Source organism: Tursiops truncatus, chromosome 15, assembly GCF_011762595.2.
Source record: "Tursiops truncatus isolate mTurTru1 chromosome 15, mTurTru1.mat.Y, whole genome shotgun sequence".
In the NCBI taxonomy this organism is placed as follows: Eukaryota; Metazoa; Chordata; class Mammalia; order Artiodactyla; family Delphinidae; genus Tursiops; species Tursiops truncatus.
Window position 1 is genome coordinate 28,132,126 of NC_047048.1, and position 14,880 is coordinate 28,147,005.

The 14,880-nt window shown below is 50.8% G+C and overlaps 1 protein-coding gene across 5 annotated transcripts in view; it reads right to left on the reverse strand.

Moving 5' to 3' along the window:
* The window catches only part of SNX29 (sorting nexin 29), a 550,741-nt gene that overhangs the window by 464,327 nt on the left and 71,534 nt on the right, over window positions 1–14,880 (reverse strand). For all 5 annotated transcript variants that reach the window (XM_019928689.3, XM_073792297.1, XM_073792298.1 and 2 more), the window contains 3 exons: window positions 10,352–10,470; window positions 4,253–4,328; window positions 2,455–2,537 (listed from right to left, as the gene is read on the reverse strand). In XM_019928689.3, the coding sequence (XP_019784248.1) occupies window positions 2,455–2,537; window positions 4,253–4,328; window positions 10,352–10,470 (278 nt within the window). The remainder of the gene's footprint in view (window positions 1–2,454; window positions 2,538–4,252; window positions 4,329–10,351; window positions 10,471–14,880) is intronic.

Genomic DNA, 14,880 nt, shown 5'->3' on the forward strand with positions numbered 1-14,880 from the left:
TGCTAGAAGGACAAGGCATCAACTAACCGTGCGCCGCAGAGAGAATTCCTCTTCCCTTCCCACTCCTTCCGATGATGTCAGGAAAAATACCTGAGCGGATTAGCACGGAGATGTCTTCTCATGCTTAGACAGGCAACCACATCCAGGCCGAATTACTAACACTGGCGCCTTTTCTTGTCTTTACTTTCACAGTTCCCTGCTATTTAGGTCAACTAAGAGTGGCTCTCCGTTCACAGTAAGCATATAAAAGTCCATTTTTAAATAAAGGCATTCAGGTTTTTAGGGGCACCCATTCTTAAAAAATGGCAGGGTAGGTAATAGTACAGAGGTAAATAAATAACTGAAATTTGAAAACCAGTGACCTTAGCGCTCTTCTGGCCCGTGTGTCCCACACACTGGCAGATACAGAAATATCTGCTCAGCTCAACCCGAGGCTGAGAGGTACCAGCGTAAACCACATGCCTTGGTTACGCAGTGAGACCACCCAATCCCCACACCCCAACCTCACAGCGCCTACTCATTTCCTTCCTCACCCTTGAATCAGAATGCTGGTTGCCCCCCGAAGCCCTCTTCCTTCCTTAGCCATGGGTGGTTTTTTTTTTGGCTGGGGGTGGGCAGGTGGACGGATAGGACACACTGCCTCCTTAGCAGCCAGGGGAGGCCTCGGGATGGCTGTTGGCCACACAAGTAGGAACCTGTGTGCACCTTCTAGGAAGGGTCCTTACAGCTTGGGGGAGGGGAGAAGTTTATCTTTTTTGTGTCACAGACCCATTCCGCAGTCTGGTGATGAAGCCCATGGACCTCTACTCAGAAAAATGTTTTAAAATACATCAAATAAAACACCCAAGATTACAAAGGAAACTGATTAAATTGAAATAGAATTATTAAAATGTAAAAAGGAAAAGTGACACACTAATATACAGGATTTTTTATCACATTAAAAAACTACTGTATTTTCAAGCAGAAATGACATTGTGAGATTTTTCCATATCACTGTTGTTACAGGTGCCTGTGACTTCTATCTGACCAAGTCACCCATTTTGCCAAGGCTACTAAGATTCCTATGGTTTGCTGCTACTTTCATAATTAAAGAAAATGCAACCTAACTGTTCACGGACAGATAAGTGGATAAAGAAGATGTGGTATACACACACACACACACACACACACACACACACACACACACACACACAATGGAATATTACTCAGCCATAAAAAAGAATGAAATTTTGCCATTGCAGCAACACAGGTGGACCTGGAGGGTACTATGCTTAGTGAAATAAGTCAGACAGAAAAAGACAAATACTGTATGATATCACTTATATGTGGAATCTTAAAAATAAAACAAACAAATTAATATAACAAAACAGAAACAGACATAGATACAGAGAACAAACTAGTGGTTACCAGTGGGGAGAGGAAAGGGGGAGGGGCAAGATGGGGGGAGGGGTAAGCGGTACAAACTTCTATGGATAAAATAAACTACAAGGACATATTGTACAGCACAGAGACTATAGCCAATGTATTACAATAACTTATATGAAGTATAATCTATGAAAATTTTGAATCACTATGTTGTACACCTGAAACTAATAATATTGTAAACAACTACACTTCAATTGAAAAATCAAGTAAAACAATAAAAAATAAATACTGAATTTCAGTCAGAGGTTAGAGAAAAAGGTCATCATTTCTTCCCCTGTGCAAGTTCAGACCCCTGAATCCTACCTGTGGAAATGGAAGAAGTCTCTCCTTTGCCCCCTCCTCCTTCCTGGTACCTGGGATGAGAATGGGATGGCTGGAGCTAAAACAGCCATTTTGGACTATGAGGCAAGATAGAAGGAGCCCTGGTCTCCAATGACCATGGAGCTACATACCGGCCCAGCCTTCCTACCTCTGGACAGAGCGATGAATTCCTATCACATTAAGCCACAGTTTGCTGGTTCATTCTTTATTACATAAAGCCACTCAAACCTAACCGTAATTGCTGTATCGCTAATACTTTTACTGAGTGGTGAGGTTGCAAACAGTTTGAACCTGATGATTAGCAACCTTCATTCATCTTTGAGAGACACTCTCTCCCTTACCTACAAAAGTGATTCCTCCAGAGCTACAAAGGAAACCCAACTAGAAAGTTCCTCTGTAGCTGACGGCCTTGCAGGAGACAAACCCGGAAACCGTGAACGACAGAAGTTTCCCTCTGCCTCAATCCTGCTCCACCTCTGAAGCACGTCCTTTAGAGCATTCACACACCCAAGTATCAAGTTTTACAGCTCAGGGAGTTTACGACCACGCACCACACTCCAAGTCCACGACCAGGCACACACACACCTGACTTCATCCCACACTCTGTAAAGTCCACGGTCACACAGGAGCAAGCACAAAGGCACTGCCTCGATGTGCAGGCCTAAGAGTCATCCTGGCATCGGCAGAAGCTGCTCAGAAAGTACTTACTAATTGTCATGGACTCTGGCACCGAGGCAGAAGGTAACAGGCTGCTCAGAGGACTTCCTTGGCCTGGAGGACTGGCTTCCACACTGGGAAAGGCAGGCAGAGAGAAGTTATAGTCGGCCACTTAAAACACACCTCCTCACCATTCAAAAACCAGCAGGCATTACGCTTGTTCAGGTTTACGAACTAGAAGGAAGGGAAGGATGCCCTTTGAAATTATAGTCGGTCCTCATTTGTGGGTTCCACAGCTGCAAATTCGCCTACTCCCTGCAGTTTATTTGTAACCCCAAAACTCCCATCTCTCAGGTATAACATGGTCACCCGTGAACACGCACAGAGCGGTCAAAAGGCTGAGTCATGGACGTGCGTGCTCCCACCTCAGGCCAAACAAGGCAAGCTCTGCCTTCTTTCAACTATCATTCTGTCCTTCTGGCGAGCTATTCAGCACCACATTGTTCACATTCTTGTGCTTTTTGTTGCTGATTTTGCATCTAAAATGGCCCCAAGCTAGTGCTGAAGTGCTGCCTGTTGTTCCTGAAGGCAAGACTGCGAAGTGCCTGAGGAGAAAATACACGTGTGAGGTGGCCCTTGTTCAGGCCTAAGGATAGGCCTGTTGGCCTCGAGTTCACTGTAAGTGCATCAACAACATATGTTAAATAAGGTGTCTTTAAACAGGAACTGGCATAAAACATAGGTATGTACTGATCTGTTGACAGATCTGTTGATCTGTTGACAAAAATGTTGTGACCAGACACTCCCAGGAACCTAGGAGCAACGGTTCCACCTTGACAGAACACAACCACCACAAATAACGAGAGTTGACTGTGTAGTTACAAAGAATTTGCAACGTGGAAAAACAGCACTTCACATCTGTCATGAAAATGGCAAGACCATAATCCGGTTACCACAGCCACACCCACACACCAGGAGGAAAAGGACCAAAAACATCACCGATGAAATGGAGGTGGGGTTAAGAGTGATGTAGTTTCCTGTACTGCTGCATTTTCCAAATTTTCTAAAATAAACAGCAGAAAGGACTCAGCGTCCTGGATGCATCTGGCGACACCAACCCTTCCTGGTATCGTACTAATCCGGACGAGCCTCCTACAGGGAGTGCCATTCTCAGAGCACAGGGCAAGACCGGAACACCAAGCATGGGTGGAGGTAAACAATGACCCCACTCTGGAGCCAAGGTTGAAAATGCAGATGCTACACCCTGGGGACACCAATTTAAACCCATGGAGAGAAGAAGGAAAAAGCTGTAAGAGCAACAAGGATCGCGGTGGCGTCAGGGAGCCCTCAGTGTCCACCTCAGCTCTGCCACCAAATGTCCAGTGACTCTGGACAACTCAGCTTTCCCTTGAGATACTTTCATGTGGAAAAAAAGAAAACCAACGTGGTGCTTGCTACTGAATGGCAGACTAAGCACTTCACAGATACATAATATCAAAGTGGTTTAAATATTATGTAATATTACAATTATAAATTGTAATATTGTTATCATTATCAAATAGTAAAATCAAGCAAATTGTGATGGTGGAGGTACCCAGATATGGTTCCCAAAGTGGAAAAAGTAAACGTGGTATGCAAGTGAAATTTGACACATACCAAGTCTCGGGCCTGAGAGCCCTGGGCACTTCGCACTCTGGGATGTTAGACCAAACCTAAACTAAATTAACGTGAAGTGAGGCCTTGCCCTTCAGTCCCAGCAGGCGCCCACCCATCTTTAAAAAAGAATAGAAGGCAGAGTTGTAAAGAGGACAGTTCAACCCCAGAGGCAGCTTGGGGTCTGAATACTCACCTGTACCGAGGTCCAGGCTCTGGAAGGACGTGGTCATCGGGTCCTGTCCCGTTCTCCAGGCTCCCGAGGGGGGTATCTGCGCACACACAGCAACCACAGAGAGAAAGTCAGGGTTCTGTTCTCGTTTCATTTTCCCCATGAGACAAGGACACAGTGCAGACACTGGCTCACCTGCTAAATCAGTTTACTTACAAATGTTTACCCGTCTGGCACACTGGATTTTCATCTGCTCCCTGTTTCATCTCTTTGGGCCGTAATCTCAGACTTGGTATCAGTCCCTGACCGGAGGCCCTATTTTCCCACTTAACCTTTTTTTTTTCACTGAGTATAGCTGACATACAACAATATCCGTTTCAGGTGTATAGCATAGTGATTCAACATTTATTTACACTACAAATTAATCACCAGGATAAATGTAGTCTTATCTGTCACCGACAAAGTTATTACAATATTATGGACTATATTCCCTACGCTGTACGTTACATCCCATGACATATTTATTAACCTCTTTGATCTGGAGCCACCTGGAATTATGCATGAAGTCCATATCCAGAGCCAACCTCAGAACCAGGGAATAATAAATGAGCTGCTAGATCCGCTCCCACCTGCAGTGTCTGAAGATGGACACACGAGGGCAGCACAGCCCACTGACTGCTGCTTTCTACAGCGCCACTTGCCCTGCATCAAGTGGGAAAGGCATTTGGAAGAAGTGAGGCCGTTATGTCATCTCTAGAAACAACAGGCAAGAGGCACTAAAGACTTTCATAGGTGCATTAGCTGCTGTTCAAGTCACGGAAGGACGCACGTCTCGTTGCCCTAAGTCATCTGTCGTGTGACCTCCTCCTCTGCTTACACCTGGTCTGGTCCTGCTCAAGATTCCCCAGCTCTTAAGAGGTTGACCTAAGGGAACCTTAAGGGGTTTTCTCACCTTTCCTTCTACCCCGCTGTCCCCACCAAACTATTCCACTCACTGCTACCTCTTTTAAGAAGTTCACAGAGGGAAGAGAAAGTGTCCACCTCTCTGCCTCCTATTTCTCGCTCCCCAGCATCGTGGTGAGGTCAGGGTACAGGCTCCGCCCACTGGCCTGGGTTCAAGTCCTTGCTCCCCAACTTCAATCCAGCAAGTTACCCAGCCTCTTTGTGACTCGGCTGCCTCCTCTCTGAAATGGGCTGACACTAGTGCCAACCATGCTTTTTTTTTTTTTTACTGGAGTATAGTTGCTTTACAACATTGTGTTAGTTTATACTGCACAGCAAAGTGAATCAGCTATACGTATACATATATGCCCCCTTTTCATACATTTTAATAACGCCCGCCACATAATTTAATTTCACATTTTATTACACATACATTTCGGTGAGAGCGTGCAGTGAGCGGGGGCTGGTATCAGCTCGCCCTGAAACCAAGACCCCTCCCCTCGTCCTCCTAGGAGCTCTCTGCTCTCAGCCTTCAGAACACAATGGTCCTCCTCCCCTCACTGTCTCTTTCTCTGATTCCTGCGTGAAGGTGTCGCTGGATCACGGCTCCGTGGCCTCTGACGCCCTTGGCAAACCCAGCAAAGGTCCTGGCTCCAGCTCTCGGCTCCGTGAAGGTGACAGCTCTCGAGCCCTCACCTCTGGCTAGGCCCTCAATCTTCAATAACTAAACCCACGTTTATAACCGCCCGCCAGAAAGCTCTACTGGGATACCATACTGGCCCCCCAACTGATCATGACCTTCAAAACCGCTCCCACCTCAGAAGATGGTGGTACCACCCTCCCTCCCATCCCAGAGCTGGTCGGTGCCCAAGACCAGGCAGTCCCACCCAGTCACCTCCCACTCCCTGCTCTCCAGCCACTTCCCCCGCCCCCCAGTTCGAGGGCTCCAGGCCCTCCCTGGGCTCTTCTGCAGCAGGTCCCCTCAGCTCTGCTTCAGCCTCCAATCTAACTCACACACAGCCGTCAGATTCCACTCCCTGAAGCAAAGACAGGACTCCAACTACACAACGCAAATCCACGGGTGGAGTAAAGACCAGCATCACCCACCAGGATTCCGGACACCACGCCTACCCGGCCCAAGTGGATTTCCCGTCATAATACACGACCCTGACCCTGTGCCAGCTGCAGCGGGCCTGATGCACTGGGGCCACAGAGCGATCGCAGACACTGTCGAGGCCCCTCTTCCTCTGCCCCCAGCCAGACGTCATTTTTCCAACTGCCAGACGTCCACTCCCTTCAGCATGCCCACACCCCACCCCGGCACTGATGTGCTCCCCTGAATCCCAGCCGCGGGCCTGGCTCTGACTAGGGTCAGGGTCACACTGGAAGCAAAACAGACATGGTCCTGCCCTCACGTACCTCAAAGGCTAATGCAGGTAGGGGTTCGGGGACAGGCGTTATCAGGTAATTACACAAATACACAATTTCAGGTGGTACACCGAGGTCGGAGAAGTGGAGACACCTAGGGTTACAATAGAGTGAAACCAAGGCCCGCGCCGCGTGCGGTGTGGTGGGCGGCCGGGCCACGGTGTTCTCTAACGCAGCAGCCCTTGGGCCGCAGCCTAAAGGCAGGAGGAGCTCGAGGGGAGGAGGAAGTGAAAGCTGGCTGGTATGGCCAGGGCAGCAGGCAGAGGGGAAACGGGAGGAGGTGAGGCTGCGGGGTGAGTGGGGGCCGGGTGGGCACAGTGAGGGTTCCGGATTTGGAGCAGGAGAATGAGGCAATCTGATGTACATTCTAAAAAATCACTCTGGCTGCTGAAAGAAGGATGGATGGATGGCAGACAGGGATAGAGAGCTGTTGAGAGGCTATTTTGTACGAGCCCAGTGAGAGAAGGATGAGTTAGAAGAGGGTGGTGGAAGCATTCAGAGGACACTTCGACCATTCATTCCTCCTCCTCTACGTCGGAGGATTAAAATGATGTCGCTGTCCCCTCCCTGCCTGTGGCACTCCCAGGGGACTCGCCTTTAGATCCCCCAAAGCCTGGCAGCGCCCCAACCCCAGACCCAATGGCAGGACTGGGAGAAGTCGGGGAACATTGGACCTGATGGGGAGAGGAAGGGGCCGAGGACCCAAGCTGTCCAGTGAACCAGCTCCGCATTTGCCAAAACCCAACTCCAAGCACAGGCCCTCAGCAAGGAGCAGTAACACTTCCACGTACATAGTCAGCAGGAATGGGTGTTCTGTCCCCCTCAATTTATGATTCTCAGTTGAAAGAAACTTCGGGGACTTTTTCTCCCTGGCAGCTTCAAACAGATGTTGGTAAATGTGCTTTGCTCTGCTCTAGGTAATGACATGCCCGGAGGAATGACTGGATCTAATCCTCCATCTGCCTGTCAGGGTCTCGGTGACCCTGGGCTGGTGTCTCCCTTCTCTGAGCCCCTCCCTAACCCCAAAAATGCAGCCCAAGGCATGGCCCCCCAAACCACAGAGGCGCCTCTCCCAAGGTTCAGAAGGATAATGATCCTGTGTTCAGGGTCCCCTTCTCTGCCGCCTTCTCCCTCCCCAGACTTAGCTACTAAAACATCCAAACTTCCCCGCCACAGGCCTCTCTCCCTTTTTTTTATCCCCTCCCTCTTTCTCTAAATAACCCCCAAGGTAAGGACATGAAATGACTCCCAGGCCAGAAAGAGAAAGGAGATCTGAACGTCACTAAAGTAGGCAAGTGTCAATCAGAAGGGACACTAGTCAAATGGAGTGAAAGAGAAGGAATCTTGGGGAGAAATCTGGCCGTGCACGCCCAGGGTTGCCCGTGGAGAGGCCGGGCCGGCAGCCAGGCCAGCCTCAGCACCACCAGCCCGCACACCTCCACGGACATGGGGCGTCAGGCCAGGAGGGACTCGATGCGCTTCGGCACTCCAGCCAGGACACGGCTTCCCCCAGCTGATTCTAGTATCTTCCGGCAGCCCTAGAATAACGCGCCTTCCCGTGCAGTGTTCTCACCATGATGAGTTTGCCCCTCAGGCGGTCACAAGCTTCCATGACTCCTGGCAGCTTTGTTAACAGTAAGTTTAAAAGCTGGCAGACCAGCCCACATGCAGCGCCTCTGGTGAGGACAGTCGAGACCAGCTGGAGCTGGGCTCCCATCACAGTGACTAGGTGAGCCTCTGGGTCTGCGAGGCTGACGGCCCGAGGAGGGACGGTGGGAAATCTGCGGGGGGAGGGGTAGCTCCTGGCGAGGATCCTGGAGGCCGGCCAGAATGCTGCGTTCCGTGACTAAACCCCTGATGCGAAGGGCACACCGCCAAGCCCCAGGAGCAGCCTGACGCGGCAACGAGCGACAGCTCATGACCCAAACAAAAGGCCGCCCGTGGGGAGCAGGGCAAGGGGAACGGGGAACCGGACCCCGACTCAGATGCCCGAACAAGCACTGGAAAGCCTCCAGCGGTCCCACAGACGAACGTGGGACCACCTACTCTCTGCCAGCCACCACCCCACCCCCCGCCTTCTCAGACATTCTGCTCGCGTCTGCACTGCTGCTGAACGGGCAAGGGCGAGGTGGCCAGACCTCCAACGCGCAGTGGCTCAGACCAAGGCTGGTCACCCGAACGGAAGCAGCTGCAGGGGCCGGCCTGGCCTGCAGACACCAGCTAGGCCCACCGGACCGTCCCTCTCTGGGGTTTCAATCAACACCTGGACAGAAGCTCTAGTTGGTATGGAAGGACACAGCCGAGGCAGTATTGTTGGCACCTCAGCCAAAGAGGCCAAACAAGAGGGCGGAGAATGATGAGGGAGCAGAGACAGACCCGGAGGGAGAGGAGGTGGGGGCAGATCCCCACAAGGAAGAGTGGGGCACAGAACCAGAATGACAGCAGGACCTCGCCGGGCCCGGAATCCCTCCATCCCAAAGTCCCAGCTTCCAGCCCACGGGCGCCCGCAAGGCGACCTCACTAGTGCAATGCCTGCAGGAAGCCTGCCTGGGGACTTCACATGTGCCCGGCACCTTGTCCCAGATTAACTCAGGGAACCGTTGCCACAAGTCTCAGAAGGAGGAGGTGTAACAATAACCAGCCCTTCCCTCGCAGGCTGTGGTCACGAGTGGATGAGCTAACCCAGATCCATCACCTGACAGTCCTGGACTCACTTCAAGGACTGTCATCACCGCCATCCATACTTTCCAGAAGAGAACAGCCTGGCGGACGTAAGTCACTTAGCCGCACTCTCATTAGCCTCAATTTACACCGGGAACATTGCCTCACAGGGTGGGCACGTGCCTCCCTCAGCAACTTCTAGAACTGGGCCTGAGCTGACCACCTGCCCCAAGACTGTGCCAGTCAGCGTGCCCGCCCTGCCTCCTGCCACAGCTAGTTTGAGTGGGTTTCTGTTCCTGACACACTGACACAACAACGGTCTATCATCCGGTTCAGAATGTCAACAGCTTCCTGGGCAGTCGGTGGGCCCCGGCCCACGGTTCCCTAAACCTGGGCCTAGGAGGGTGAGAAGGGCACCTACACAAGGGGGCCGAGGCCTCCGTGACACGCTGGTGCTGTGAGGCAGTGACGGCGACCAAGCACTTCACTGCGCCAGGCGCTGCAAACACCTACCCCACCAGGGGAGCCGGGCTCATCCAGGCTCCCAGCCTCACCGCCCACCCCCCCAATACCCCCCACCGTGACCTGCTCTAGCTAAAGAAAACAATCACGAACCACAGGCAAGCCTGCTCGACCACAAGGAACAGGTCAGAAATGCTTAGCCACTTTTAAGCAAGCTACTCCCTGACCCCCAAGCACTTGGCTGCAAAGAGCACAAGGACCTTTAGAGCTACGGGTTCTGTGACCTTCTCCCTTCTCCTAAGAGGCAAAAATAATGGTCACCATTTGTGATCAGCTTGCATGTGACCAAGTTCAACACATCACTGCCAAGAAGAAAAACAGGCCCCAAGGGCTCCCTGGTGGTTTGTCAACACTCACTCAGGTGAGAGCACCTCAAAATACCCAGGCTCAGCAAGGAGAGCAGCCTCTGTCGCTCCTGAGCTCAACAGGCCCCGACTGCCCTGAGCCCTGGCCTCCGTGCTCTCTCTCCCACTCTCCCACCCCACCACCCGCAGACGTAACCCAGCCACTCCTGCTGCTTCTCGAGCCAGAGCTGTGACAGGAGGAAAGGAGGAATCGGGAGACACCTACCTGCAGGGCCGTAGGAGCCCACGCCACTGACCGGGAAGAGCACATCGGCGTCGCCATGCAGCACGTGCAGTGGAGCCCAGCTGTGCATCTGGGAGAGGCAGGCAGCCCCGTCTAGCGGCCTGCGGGGGGAGAACACAGCGCACATCAGGGCCGAAAGCCCCAAGGGCCCCGAGTAGTACAGCACCTGATGGGCCTCCACAACCCCCTCTTGGGAACCAGCCAAGCCATGAGGGGGATGAGAACAGAAGCAGGCCCGGGTGGGAGTCAGGAGCCAGCCCTCCGGTGCTCACTCCTTCAGCCCGTGTTTACTGAGCACCTCCTGCCTGCCCGGCAGTGCGCACACACTCTGTGCTGGCAAAGAACCAGCCAACAGGGTCCATCCTGCCCTCATGGAGCTTACAGTCTACTGGGGGAAGCAGACATGAGGCATGTAATCCCACAGGAAGGTGTGAAATGGCAGCTCAGGTCTGTGGAGCTGGTCGGGAAGGTGGTGGAAGGCGTCCTTGAAGAAGGGAGGTTTGAGGTGAGGACGGAGGGAAGAGCCAGAGTCACGGGGGCGGGAGGTGGGGGCAGCACATTCTGGTGCTGAAGCAGGAGGAGGCCCCGTGGGCTCCAGGCTCTGAAATGACCTTGGGCTAGGGTCCCTATGCCTCGCTGGTTCTCAAACCCTCACAAGTAAAAGGACAGAACCAGACCGGATGGTGTCTGGGTCCCTTCCAAGAAAGGGGGTCAGCTCAAATATTAACCAGGCTCATATGATCCGTTATACTGCCACCTTATCCACCAAGCACCAAACTAGCCTGAGCCGTCTTTGTAACGCCAGGCTGGTCCAGCTAAATTTGAGAAAGTATTTGCCCACTGCAGCATCTGCCTCTGGGCAATCAAGCACCACTGACAAATACCGGGAAGCATCTGTGCAGTACTTGAAAGTTTATAAAATCACGTAGTAAATCAGTTGTAAAGAAGACCAAAGCAGATCATAATCATACCTACTTAATGGAGGGAGGGAGGGAGGGAGGGATGAAGAGGAAGAGGAGGGGGAGGGAGAGGGAGAAGGGGAGGGAGGGGAGGGAGGGGGTAGGAAGACAACTCAAAGAGATCATGCGACTTGTCCAAGTTCATCACTTGGCCAGAATCAAGGCTTCAGCCCAGGTCTTCCAGATCCAATTACAATGAGGTCTCCTGGCCACTGCCCCATCACTGACATGATGTATATAATTCTTCTTTCATTTAGAGCAGGGATTAACAAAATTTTTCTGGAAAGGACCAGATAGTCAGTTTAAGGCTTTGTGGCCATAAGTATATTTCCTTGTTGGTTTTTTGTTTGGTTGGTTTTTGCTTTTTACAACGCTTTAAAAAATGTAACAGCCATTCTCGTCTGGGGGCAGATTTGGCCGGCAGGCTTGTCTGTCAACTACTCTTTTTTTTTTTTTTTTTGGCGGTACGCGGGCCTCTCACTGTTGTGCCCTCTCGCGTTGCGGAGCACAGGCTCTGGACGCACAGGCTCAGCGGCCATGGCTCACGGGCCCAGCCGCTCCATGGCATGTGGGACCTTCCCAGACCGGGGCACGAACCCGCGTCCCCTGCATCGGCAGGCAGACTCTCAACCACTGCGCCAGCAGGGAAGGCCTGTCAACTCCTCTTTTAAGGCCTGTCTGTAGACATTCTCCTTTGAGCACTCTCGAGCTTTTGGTCGCACGTTTGACACGGAGCAGGACACACATCAGGTAATAACCCTAACAGATTTTTGCCACCTGTGTCATTTAGTCCTGCAGGTAACGCCCAGGACGCGGCACAGAAGAGGAAGCGCCCCCGACCTGTGTGCCCAGCCGCAGAGCCAGGTTCTGGGGTGAACTTGGCTCTGCCTCTACAATCTGTAAAGAACCGCCCGCCCGGGGCTCTGATCCAGCAGCTGGCAACCAAGGGGACTCCCAGACACCCAGAGGTGGCCAGGGGCGCCCCTCGGGACACGGCAGCAAAACCACAGGCCTTTCCCGGCCGCTGCACCAGCTCCAGGCAGGTGGGACTTTCTGTTGTTTCTAAGGGGACATCTTGCCACTTTCCAGCAACACATGCAGAGCACAAAGTGAAGTCAGGTCCCACCAACTAAGGTTCGGACCCGAGTAAAAGTGGCCAAAGGCCTCCACCTAGAAAAGGAGTTACACTGAAGTGATTCCTAAAGCAGAGACCAATTCAGAATACGGGGTCAGAGTTGGGCTTAGAAACAGAACCGGTGTTGCTTTTCATTAGAAAAGTAAGACACTTATTTTAAAACCTACAAAATGCCATAAAGAGGAGGGGGAAAAATACACCCAAAGCCCCATTACCCAAAACAACTGAGGTAGACACGATTTCCATAGTGTCTTTTTTTTCTTTCTTTCCTCATGTGCTTTCCTTTACGAGGTTGTAATGAAGCTAGATGTAGGTTTTTATATTTTGCTTTTTTCATTCGATATTAACTCATAATTTCATCTTCATACTACTTAGATACTTTTAGATGTCATTTAAGATGTTTCAGATCCGGAACATTAAGATTTAGACTACAAAATATTCCACGGTTAACTGTTCCTCTGTGGTTGCACATTTTCGTCAGGTTCACTGCTTAGCTTTTCTAAATTAGCATGTTGGTATCTAGACGCAGCAAGCTTTTTCCTGAGGCTGGTCCTCAGGGTAGCTTCCCAGCAGTGGAATTACTAAATCAAGGGGGATAAACATTTTTAAGGCTCCTGACATCGTGTCAAACTGTTTTCCCCAAGGGCTGTGGACATGACCAGCGCTCTATCAGGATGACCCTAGCACCAGCCATACCTCATCATTATTCCACAGTTAACGCCTGCTATGTGTCTGGAAGATTCCAACCATTGAGGACACATTGAGAGCAAGCCTTCCAGGCAGGGCGCTCACCCAAGGCTGCCTTTCACCCAGTTCTTTTTTTTTTTTTCTCCCGTTGCGGAGCACAGGCTCCGGACACGCAGGCTCAGCGGCCATGGGTCACGGGCCTAGCCGTTCTGCGGCATGTGGGATCTTCCCGCACTGGGGCACGAACCCGTGTCCCCTGCATCGGCAGGCGGACTCTCAACCACTGCACCACCAGGGAAGCCCACCCAGTTCTCTTTTTAAATCTTGACGAAGATGATGGGCAAAACAGAGTGTTTGGTTTCACTTTGTGTTTGCTTAATTGCTGGTGAAGTGCAAAGTTTTTCATGTTTGTAATTCTTGTTGAACTATATTTTCACCCCACTTTCCTGTTGGTGTCATGGAGCACACATAAAGTGACAGGAAAACCCCTTTCTATAATAAAGATATTATACCCTCTTTTAAGAAAAAACAGGGACTTCCCTGGCGGTCCAATGGTTAAGACTCTGTGCTTCCACTGCAGGGGGCGCGTGTTCGATCCCTGGTTGGGGAACTAAGAACCCGCATGCCACCTGGTGCGGCCAATAAATAAATAAATAAATACTTTAAGAAAAAAACAAAAGCAAGGCCAACACTTATAAATACTGAGGTAGTTAAAAAACTAAAAACAGAACTACCATATGACCAGCAATCCCACTACTGGGCATATACCCTGAGAAAACCATAATTCAACAAGAGTCATGTACCACAATGTTCACTGCAGCTCTATTTACAACAGCCAGGACACGGAAGCAACCTAAGTGTCCATCAACAGATGAATGGATAAAGAAGATGTGGCAGATATATACAATGGAATATTACTCAGCCATAAAAAGAAACGAACTTGAGTTATTTATAGTGAGGTGGATGGACCTAGAGTCTGTCATACAGAGTGAAGTAAGTCAGAAAGGGAAAAATAAATACTGTATGCTAATACATATATATGGAGTCAAAAAATAATGGTTCTGAAGAACCTAGGGGCTGGACAGGAATAAAGACACAGACGTAGAGAATGGACTTGAGGACACGGGGAGGGGGAAGGGTAACCTGGGACGAAGTGAGAGAGTGGCATGGACATATATACACTACCAAATGTAAAACAGAGCGCTAGCGGGAAGCAGCCGCATAGCACAGGGAGATCAGCTCGGTGCTTTGTGACCACCTAGAGGGGTGGGATAGGGAGGGTGGGAGGGAGACGCAAGAGGGAGGAGATATGGAGATATATGTATATGTATGGCTGATTCACTTAGTTACAAAGCAGAAACTAACACACCATTGTAAAGCAATGTTAAAAAAAATAAAATACTGAGGTAGGAGGGACAAGATTTTTCCTCAGTCCTCGGACATTTTTCCTCAGTCATCAAAGAAGGGGTTTAACTGCCAGCAAGTAGAGGTGTAAACCTTTGGCCAACAGAGCATCTAAAAGACCATCAGAGCATTCGACTTTGCCAAAGGCCACTGCAACCCACCATGTGCTTCTCCCAGCCTGGCCCCTTTCCTCCCACAAACCTGGCTGTGCTATTAAACTTTTAAAGTTCTGGCCCCTCCAGGATCCTAGACCTTTCACGTGAATATTAGCTTAGAAGCAAAACGAAGGTATTACTCAGTAGGCCATCTCATCACTTCTCTCTCTT